The sequence below is a fragment of the Orycteropus afer genome, unplaced genomic scaffold (genome assembly GCF_000298275.1).
Source record: "Orycteropus afer afer isolate SDZICR_OR568_19922 unplaced genomic scaffold, OryAfe1.0 scaffold00089, whole genome shotgun sequence".
Taxonomy (NCBI): domain Eukaryota; kingdom Metazoa; phylum Chordata; class Mammalia; order Tubulidentata; family Orycteropodidae; genus Orycteropus; species Orycteropus afer.
The window spans coordinates 3,930,078-3,941,395 of record NW_006921676.1 but is presented as its reverse complement, the minus strand read 5'-3'; the positions used below and the strand labels follow the sequence as shown (position 1 = coordinate 3,941,395).

Genomic DNA, 11,318 nt, shown 5'->3' with positions numbered 1-11,318 from the left:
CTTTCTCCTGCTCTTCTGGCCTGCTACACTGTGCTACGCCCGTGCTTACCTTGCTCCCGGAGACCCAGTCCCTCTCGGGAGGGTAACAAGGGAGCCGTCTGAGCACTAGTGACTGGGTTTTACCTCTTTCTCCTGCTCTTCTGGCCTGCTACTCTGTGCTCTTCTCTTTGGCTCCCTGGGTTTTACCCCTTTCTCCTGCTCTTCTGGCCTGCTACTCTGTGCAGTGTGGTGACTCCTTAAAAAGTTGGAATTAAAAATATCATTTGACCCAGCTATTCCATTACTAGATATATATCCTAAAGAAGTGACAGCCAGGACAAGAACAGATATATGCATACCCATATTCATCCTAGCACTATTTACAATAGCAAAAAGATGCAAATAAGCTAGATGCCCATCAACAGAAGAATGGATAAGCCAACTATGGTACATACACACAATGGAATACTATGCAACACTAAAGAATAATGTGGAATCTGGAAAACACTGCATAACATGGATGAACTTGGAGGACATTATGCTGAGTGAAATAAGTCAATCACAGAAGGACAATTTATAGCAATAAATGCATACATCAAAAAAGAAGAGCAAAAATATTTTATCAGTTCATTATTGTGAAAAGTCAAGGAAAGATTTATATATGGAAGGAAACTTTCTTTGTTGGTTACCAGGGGGTGGGAGGAAAGGGAAGAAACACAGCAAAAACTTGGGGGGCAGCGGCATGACATCTTGGTTCTTTATCACTTTAAAGAAGTCTTTTGCAGCAGAGTTGTCCAGCATAATACATCATCTGATTTTTTGAATGCTGTTTCCATGGGTGTTGATTATCAATCCAAGTAAACGGAAATTCTTGACAAATTCAATATTTTTTGTATTTTATATGAAGTTACTTATTGGTCCAAAAACAGGATTTTTGTTTTCTTTATGTTGAGGTGTAATTCATACTGAAGGATGTTGTCTTTGATGATCATCCGTAAGTCCTTCAAGTTTTCCTCACTTTCAGTGAGCAAAGTTGTGTCATCTGCATATCACAGATTGTTAATGAATTTTCCTCCAGTCCTGATGCTATGTTTTTCTTCATATAGTCCAGTTTCTCAGATTATTTGCTTAGGATACCGATTGAATAAGTATGGTGAAAAGATACAACCCTGATGCAGATTTTTCCTGGTTTTAAGTCACTCAGTGTTCCCTTGTTTTGTTCAAACAGCTGCCTCTTGTTATATGTACAGGTTCCTCGATTAACAGGTTCCTTAGATGGGGCAATCTACTTCTGTAGTGATACTGCCTCGAAAACCCAAGGAAGGGTCGCTATGAGTCGGCTCCGACTCAACAGCACATAACAACAACAACAACAATAATGAGTTCAATGAAGTGTTCTGGAATTCCCATTCTTCACAATGTTATCCACAATTTGTTATGACCCACACAGTGGAATACCTTTCATAGTCAATAAAACACAGGTAAGCATTTTTCTGGTATTCTTTGCTTTCAGACAAGATCCATTTGACATCAGCAGTGATATTCCTGGAAATCTGGCTTGAATTTCTAGCAGTTCCCTGTCAGTATATTATTGCAACCATTTTGGAATTATCTTCAACAAATTTTAACTTTATGATGGCATAGTGCCTAAGGCATTTGACTGCTAACCAGAAGTCTGGTGGTTCAAACTCACCAGCCATTCCTCAGAAGGAAGGTTGGGCAATTTACTTCCATAGTGATGTTGTTGTTGTTGTTATTTGCCGTCGAGTCGGCCCCAACTCACAGCGACCCCTCCTTGGGTTTCTGAGGCAGTATAACTACAGAAGTAGGATTGCCCAACCTTCCTTCCAAGAAGTGGCTGGTGGGTTTGAACCACCAGCCTTTTGGTTAGCAGTCAAGTGCCTTAGGCACTATGCTACCAGAGCCCCTTCCATAGTGATATCACCTCAGAAACCCAGGAAAGGTTCGCTATGAGTCGGATCTGTCTTGACGGCAGTGAGTTTGGTTTTGTTTTGTTTTTGATATTAATGACATTGTTCAATAATTTTTACATTCTGTTGAATCGCCTTCCTTTTTTCTTTCAATTGTCGATTTTGTTAATTGTTGGCAAATTGGCCCCCAACTCATGGTGACCATATACACAATGGGATCTCATCGTTATGATCCATATGGTTTTCACTGGTTGATTTTCAGAAATAGATCATCAGGTCTTTCTTCCTAGTTCCTCTTAGTCTGGAAGCTCTGCTGAAACCTGTTCAGCATCATTAACAAGAAAAGTCTCTACTGATGGACAATTGGTAGCCGTGCATTCACAAACAAAATAAACACATAAGCGGTTCAAACCCACCAGCCACTCCTCAGAAGGAAGGTTGGGCAATCCTACTTCCGTAGTGATACTGCCTCGGAAACCCAAGGAGGGGTCGCTATGAGTCGGGGCCGACTCAACGGCAAACAACAACAACAACAACAAATTGCCATTGAGTTGATTCCAACTCATGGCAATCCTATACAACAAAGTAGAATTTCAAAGGCTATAATCTTCCAAGGCTATAATGGGAGCAGGCTGTTACTTGTTTCTCCCACAGAGCAGCTGGTGGGTTCAAACTATCAACCTTTCAGTTAATGGAGCACTTTAACTACCATGCACCAGGGCTTCTTGCACATTCACTAGGTAAACTTCAATGCAGATGGCATGGTGATGGAAGTCTTTTTGAGGAAGTAATATTTTAGGAGAAAATTGAATGATAAAACTGAATTGGATTAAAAATGAGAAGTGGACATTACAGCAGAGAGAATAGCATGTGTAAAGGCCTAGGAGAGTTTGGTGCGGTGTTGAGGGTATGAGACGAGTTCAACAACATGGTCATTTATAATTCCAGAACACAAGAGGATTCTTGCTTTGGCTCTCGCTTTTCCTTTCCTAGAACATCCTTCCAAGCTTGTGTTCTGTAATCTCATTCGTCTCCCAGTACTCAGCTTAGATGTCATATTCTGTGGAAACTGTCTCTGGCAACCTCCTTATGTCCCCGCATGAGTTAATCACTCCCATTCTGCAAAGCTTTTGTACCTTATCATACTTTTATAGTTGCAGTTATCTGCAGTCTTTTCACATAAATATCTCCCTGACTCTGAACATCACTATGTCTTATTCATTTTAGTATTTCTTGATATAAGCTAGCACCAAGCTCAACAAAAATGTTATATTGTACAAGCTCATTACATACGTAAGGAGGAAAAAAATGAATCCATTGAGAAGATTAATTAATATTTACAAGGCAACTTTTACTCTTCTGATTTTAAGATGTGGGAAGCAAGATTTCTCCTTGTCTTGTGGCTAATAAGTAAAAAGCACTGATGGTTGGTCCTCTTGGTTCTCCTTCCTACAATATCACAGCTGTCTTATAAGGCCACAGAGCCCTAAGGGGAGGTTGACCATCTACAACCAGCATGTGGTCTGGAAACCCACTTTGAGGGTTCTAGTGCCTCAAGGGGACTGCTGTGCACGAGTGTGGAAGTGTTTGCCAGCATTGGTGGTACAATATGGTGGGTGCAAGCCCAGTCTTTGTTCAGCATCACCTCTCCCATCTCTCCTCTGGTTTAGGAAAAATCCAATAGGTGCCAGATGGGAAATGTTAAGGAATTATGGGATTTAGCCTTTCCTCCAACTCCTAACACCTTGAGTCCCAAACTTTTGGATGACTCAGTAGCTGGGCATCACTGAATTTTGAGACATGCCCCTCCACCCCGACTGAAAATATCCCCTAAAGAAACTTAGAAATTAAAGTGATTATCAAGTTAATTCCTTTTGAGAACTTTGCAAAACTCAAGGAAACCGGAGAAACCATGGCTGTGCTGGTTTACGGTGATGGGAAGAATAAGACAACACCCACGTGACATGAAGGCCAAACCCTACATCTTCCAAGCGCCATTTTCCTCCTTATACAACAGATCCTCTGGATTTTTATACCACTATCTGTTAAAATCTTCCCTAAGGCTTAAACAAGCAAGCCATATTTCCCACATATTGTGTTTTATTTCCATGGTCCTACAGACAACCTCATAAATGGAAGTTTGCTGGCATGGAAACTTCCATGGTTAATTGAGACCCCAAGAAACCAAAAAAAAAAAAAAAATGATGATAGTGGCCTTTAGCACTACAGCCTTAGGCACGTGATTGCATTAACCATTTCTGTGTCTCTGTTTCTCTCTCAGCTGACTCAGGGGCATATTGTTCCATGAAGTGCTGTAAGTTGCTTAACTTGAGGGAGAGACTGTATGCATAATCACAGCATAGTTCTATTAGAGGGACAAGGAGATTTTAAACACCGATTCAAACTTTGACCCACACAATGGCCCTATCTGACATATTGAAAAATGTACTAGAGTATCAAGCACTACCCGATATAAGGTATGTTGTTGTTGTTGTTGTTATGTGCCGTCGAGTCAGCCCCGACTCATAGCGACCCCTCCTTGGGTTTCCGAGGCAGTATCACTACGGAAGTAGGATTGCCCAACCTTCCTTCCGAGGAGTGGCTGGTGGGTTTGAACCGCCAGCCGTCTGGTTAGCAGGCAAGTGTCTTAGCCACTATGCTACCAGAGCTCCCGATATAAGGTATAAGCCAATATATTTTGCAATTTAAAAACCATATTAATATCAAGCATAATTATAGGCTGGTACCATCTGCCAAGAATTCATTGCTAATTCAGGGAGCCAGTAGAAATTCCACAGTAGTTCCCTGCAGAGGAATTGAGGCATGTCTTAAAGGCACAATTACAGCCCTGAGAGGCTCATTATAAGTTCAAGAAACTTCAAGTGTTTGAGGACAGAATTGGACCTCAGGTAATTAATTGTTCTAACATATTTGATGGCTTCCTAGGGTCTCGCTAAGTCTCTGCCTTTTATGTCTTTTGTCTTTCCTCACATACCTCTCTATCTGCTTCAACAGAGCTTCCTAACCGGGTTACCCACCAGTGAGATACAGATGTGGCTGAGAGATCAGCCCTTGCTCTCAAGTCGGCCTGGCTAGAGGTCCCAGGCTGGTCCTGTCACTTCCAGATGAGAAAAACTTGACCAGCTTACCATCAGTGTTTTAAGCTTTCTGTTTGGGAGGTGGTGATCTCTCTTCTTTGAGGTTAAAATTTTAAGCAAAGGGGAAGTGAGAGCTGGGAGGAGTCCCCAGTGGGTTCCTTTTGAGTCTCTAGGGTCGGCTCTTCCTTCCTTTGCCTGGCCAAGCATGCCTGCCCTCAAAACAAGAAACCACTTTCTTACCTAACTCATTCTGCAACTTCTTGATGCGGCTCGGAGGGTCCCCCTTCTGGTGTAAACCCCCCACACTCCTGCTCCTCTGAAGTTGAGCTGCTTCGTTGGCCACTTTGAAATGTCCAGATGCCATTCCCAAGGAAGGGGCTCCAGGGATAGGTCGGTGCCTCCTGTATGTGGATGAGGTATCCTTCTCCATTATTGTTTTCTCTTTTTTTAAATCATGGGAAAGAAGAGGGATGTTGACCCTCAAAATAAAATCTCAGACAAAAAACATGACTTTAAATCTCTCTTGTGATCTCTTCTCCAGGGAAGTAGGCCCAAGAGTAGTGCTGTTCTGGGGAGTCCACCTGTTGCTATGAGACCCCTATGACATCATTGCAAACAAAACCAGAGGTCAAAGGTTAAACTAGTCCAAACCCAACACGGCCAATGCGTTTTATTTTGTCAGTGAGTTTTTGCTTAATGGGTTTTGCTTAGTTTTACAGTTTCTTCTTCCTTCTCCTTTTTGGGCATTTCACCAATTTCTCTACCAGAGAAAGTAGGGGCTGAAAGGGGTGGCAAAACACAACCAAGTGTACTTAGGCATTAATACCTTAGTCTCACATCTGGTGTTTTATCTACTTCAAGTCTTTGACTATTCTCTTAAGTTGGAGAATCTTCTTTTCCTTTTCAGTGACAAATTTGGTATGGGCCAACCTCAGGAAAATGAATGAAATATTCAAAAGGCAGTAGCTATTGGTGGTATAGTAGGGCTAGGCCTGACCTGTGGTAGTACTGTCACTGCTTGATTGGAAGGCTAAGGACTAGCCAACAGGGCAGTGCCAATCAATGCTATGAATCAAGTTCTCCTTGGTGTCTTACAGTCTCCTTACCCTGAATTGCTGGGGGAGTGCTATAAGGTTGTCTACTGCAATCTAAAGCAGGTTTGAATTGTATTGCCCCAAAATTGCATTTTTGTATTTTCAGTCTAATCAGAAAATTCCTCATATCCTATTCCAACACACCTTTTACCTCTGATCATCCAAGACCATACAGGGACAAATTACAACTAGGCCCTTTCCCTGAATGACCTGAATCAACAACTTGCTGTGTTTGATGTTTCATAAACATTCAGAATGAATCCAAAGTGACTCCAGTACATAGCAAGTCCATTGTTAGTTGATAAACAATCTGGATGACATTTTCAATTTTAAACTAACTGCATGCATTCCTTTCCTCCTTCTTTTGTTTTCTGGTTGGGGCTCCAGACTTTCATTTCTTTGGAATAAGCTCATGGAATATTAGCATTAGAGACTTTAAGGTCCTCTGACCATCTAGCCAAGTACCCGATGCAAGGACCCTCTTGCCAGCATCCTGAAGGGGTGGACAACCAGCCTCTACTTGAACACTTCCATTAACTTTCTACTCAGTTACCTAGACAGAGTTACTGGACAGCCTACTCCAATTTAAATGTCTCCATTGGAAGGGAGTCCCTGGGTTGTGCAAACTGTTGAAGCTCTTGGCTACCAGTTGAAGGTTGGCAGTTTGAGTTCACCTGGGGGTGCTTCTGAAGAAAGGCCTGGACTTCTACTTCTGAAAAATCAGCCACTGAGAACCCTATGGAATGCAGTTCTACTCTGACACACATGGGGTCATCATGAGTCAGAATCCACTTCACAGTAAATGATTCTGGTTCTGAGTACTAGAAAAGTTCCATAGAGAGTCAAAAACCTGGAAGGTGGGAAACAGATTTTTCTCTTTAATTAACTGATAGGTCATCTTGTGAAAGAACAAATGGTTATGTATTGGTATCCACAGAAAGGCAGCTAGGATCCCTCATTAGGAGTTGTTGGGAGAGAAGTTTTAAGTCAATTTGCCATCAGCTTGTCACTGTCTGCTCTCTTCCAGTCCTTCCACATCCTCTCTTCACATGTAATAATCATTTATGACACTTCTGTTTTCCTTCTTTGGACTAACTACAACTTGGCAATATTCCTTTTCATCTTTTGTTTTTGTTTTTTAATTTCTTATTGTGATTTTGGTGAAAGTTTACAGAGCAGATTGTATTTCATTCAACCATTTGTATATTTTGTTTTGTGACATTGAATGCAATCCCCACAGTGTAACACTCTTCCCACTTCCCCTCTGTGTGTACCATTTCCATTCCTTCTTCCCTGTCCCTTCCTACCTTCTGAACTTTATATCTTTGAGCAAATGCCATGCTTTTGATCTCATATGGTTGATTGTTCTGAATAATGCTTACCTCTCCGATGTTATTTTTTACCACATAGGTTTGTCTACTGTTTGGCTGAAAGTTAAACCATGGAGGTGAACTCAATTCCTAGCTTGAAGGGTGACCAAGGGCCATAGTCTTGGGGGTTCTACCAGTCCCTATTAGAACACTAAGCTTGGTCTTTTTTTTTTTTTTATGATTTTGAGTTTTGTTCCATGTTTTTCTCCCCCTCTATCCAAGACCTCCTATTGTGATCCCAGTCAGAGTGGCCAGTGGTAGCATCATCTAGTTCTTCTGGTCTCAGGGTGACGGAGGCTGGGGTTCACATGGTCTGTTACCCCTTTGGACTAATTATTTCTATATGTCTTTGATTTTCTTAACTCTTTGCTCTGGACAGAAGAAACCAATAGTTGCACCTTAGATGGTCACTCACAAGCTTTTAAGACCCCAGTCACTACTCACCAAAATAGGATGTGGAACATTGTCTTTGTGGGTTATGTATGCCATAGACATTGATATTCCCAGAGAACATGATCCTGACCACCCAGGTCCAGTGACTCTTTCCCTTAAGGTGTTTGATTATGGCTAAGAAGTTTTCATAACTTTGCCCACTGTATGTTCTATATTCATGGATATATTTGCAACACATATAAATTTGACTGCTAACCAGAAGGCTGGCAGTTCAAACCCACCAGCCACTCCTCAGAAGGAAGATTGGGCAATCTACTTCTGTAGAGATACCACCTCACAAACCGAAGGAGAGGTTGCTATGAGTTGAATCAGCCTGAAGGCAGTGAACTATAAATGTTGTTGTTATGTAGAAACATCCTCTGTCAAATCGATATATATTCATGGCTGTAGTCCCATTCACCTTCCCACACCTTTTCAGCTTATGTGTCTAGCTATACATCCACTTGTATATTACTGCTATTACTGTTATTGCAGGATTGGGTATGTAATAGTGTTTGCCTTTGTTGCCTTTAACTCTTGTACTCCACCCAGTATCTTCTTTTGTCTTAATCATTTTGTGCAGACTTCCCCCTTATTGCCTTTCTCTTCACCCAAGTTAATATATGTCTACCTTTCCGTTAATCATTTATGCGCCCTTCTCCTCCCATCCCTGATAACCTTCAAAGAATGTTTCTTTCTATGTGTAGATCCTTCCTTGACTTTTTATAGCAGTGGTCTCATATAAGATTTGTCTATTTGTAATTGACTAATTTCACTCGTCATAATGTCCTTTAGGTTCATTCATGTTATGCGGTGTTTTGCAGAATCACTGTTATTTCTTAATGTTTCATAGTATTCCATTGTGTGTATATACTGCAGTTTATCTATTCATCTGTTGATAGGTTCTTATATTGTTTCCATCTTTTTGCTGTTGTGAATGATGCTATGGTGAACATGGGCATGGATTTATCTGTTCGTGCCAGGCTATTATTTCTCTAGGATATATACCTAGTGGTGGATTGTATGGTATTCAGATTTCTGGCTTTTTAAGGAAGCGCCATACCATTTTCCACACTGGTTGCACAACTTTATAATTCTACCATCATCGTATGAGGGTTCTAGTCTCTCCACACCCTAGCCAGCATCTGTTGTTTCCTGTTTCATTTTTTTTTCCCCCAACTTCACTATTAATGCTGGGGTGAGGTAGTATTTCACTGTTGTTTTCATTTGTATCTCTCCCCCGAAGGAAGGTTGGACAATTTACCTCCGTAGTGATACCACCTCAGAAATCCAAGGTGGGGTCGCTATGAGTCGGCTGACTCCAAGGCACATAACAACAACAATGGGTAATTAAGGAGCTCTGGTGGCACAGTGCCTAAGGCACTTGACTGCTAACAAGAAAGTTTGCAGTTCAAACCCACCAGCTGCTCCATGAAAGAAAGATGGGGCAATCTACTTCCGTAAAGATCTACTACGTCAGAAACCCAATGGGTTCGCTATGAGTCAGAATCAATTAGATGGCAGTGGAATGGGTAATTATTGGGAGCATTTTTTCATGTATTTGTTGGCTGCCTGAATATTTTCTTTGGTGAAGTGTCTGTTCATGTCTTCTGCCCATTTTTTAATTAGATTTTTGTCTTATTGTTGAAGTGTTGATAAATTTTAGAGATTAGTCCCTTTTCTGATATGTCATTGTCAAATGACATAAAAATGTTCTATTTTTACTTTTAATGAAGTCTTTTGATATGCATAAGTGTTTAATTTTTTAGGATGTCCTAATCATCTCATATGTATCTTGCTTTTTGTGCATTTTTAGTTATGTTTGATTATGTATTTACGCCATGTATTATTGCCACTAAGTTTGCCTCTATTTTATCTTTGATGATCTTTATAGTTTCAGGTTTTACATTTAGATCTTTGATCCATCTTGAGTTAGTTTTGTACATGATGAGAGACATGGATCCTACATCATTTTTGTGCAAATGGATATCCAGTTTTGCCAGCACCATTTGTTAAAGAGATGAACTCTTTCCCATTTAATGGGTTTGGCCCTATGTCAAACATCAGCTGTCTATAGTTGGATAACATCACTTCTTGGTTCTTAATTCTGTTCCATTGGTCTATGTATCTTCAAAGAGAGATAGTTTCACTTCATTGCCAGTTTGTCATTGTACCAATACCAGGCTCCTTTGACTAACAAGACTGTCCAGTAGGTTTTGAGGCCTCCTACTTTGCTCTTCTTTAGTAGTATTTTGCTTTTCTGGTCTCTTTCACTTCCATATAAAGTGGTGATTCAGTTTTCCACCTCTCTAAAGCATGATGATGGAATCTGGATTGAGATTGCATTATATCTGTAGATTGTTTTGCATAGTATTGTTAAGTATTCCTATCCATGGGCATGGTATATTCTTCCATTTATGTGGGTCTCTTTTGGCTTCTCGTAGTATTTCATAGTTTTCTTTGTATAGGTCTTTTGTATCTCTGGTTAGATTTATCCCTAAGTTCTTCATCTTTTGGGTAGCTATTGGGGGTGGGGATAGAGGGGGAGATATTGTTTTCCTGATTTCCCTTTCAGAGTTTTCTCTGGTAGGGTAGAGACTGATTTTTGTATGTTGATTTATATGCTGCTACTTTGCTGAAACCTTCTATTAGTTTCAGTAGTTGTTCTGTTGAGTCTTAGGGATTTACTGTATAGGACATATTATCTGCAAATTAAGAAAATTTTACTTCTTTGTAAATTTGGATGACTTTTATTTCCCTTTCTTGCCTTGTTGCTCTGGCTAGGACTTCTGAATAGGAGTGGTGATAAAGGACATCTTTGTCTGGTTCCCATTTACAAGGGTAATATTTTCAGTCTCTCTCTGTTGAAAGTAATATTGGCTCTGGTTTTGTGTATATGCCCTTAATTAAGTTGAGGAATTTCCCTTCTATCCCTTTCAGTGAACATATTTTTTAAAAAATATTTTTTAAAACTTTTAAGTCAAAAATGGGTGTTGGATTTTGTCAAAAGACTTTTCTGCATTGATTGGTATGATCATGTGGTTCTTTTCCTGTGTTCTATTTATGTGGCGCATTACGTTGATTGTTTTTCTAATGTTGAATCATCCTTGCATACCTGTTATGAATCTCATTTGGTCATGATATTATTTTTTTGATATGTCCTTGGACTCTATTATCTAGGATTTTGCTGAGAATGTTTGCATCTATGTCATGAGGGATTTGTTGTTGTTGTTGTTATGTGCCGTCAAGTCAGCCCTGACTGATAGCAACCCCTCCTTGGGTTGCCGAGGCAGTATCACTATGGAAATAGATTGCCCAACCTTTCTTCTGAGGAGTGGCTGGTGGGTTTGAACCGCCAGCCTTCTGGTTAGCAGTCAAGTGCCTTAGCCACTATGCTACCAGAGCTCCTCATCT

General features: G+C 40.5%; 1 protein-coding gene across 1 annotated transcript in view; it reads right to left on the bottom strand.

The window, feature by feature from the left end:
* CUNH13orf46 (chromosome unknown C13orf46 homolog) overlaps positions 1-5,438 on the bottom strand; it is a 41,674-nt gene extending 36,236 nt beyond the window's left edge. The window contains exon 1 of the mRNA XM_007942401.1: positions 5,249-5,438. Coding sequence (XP_007940592.1) covers positions 5,249-5,438 — 190 coding nt within the window. The remainder of the gene's footprint in view (positions 1-5,248) is intronic.
* Positions 5,439-11,318: the final 5,880 nt, after the last annotated feature.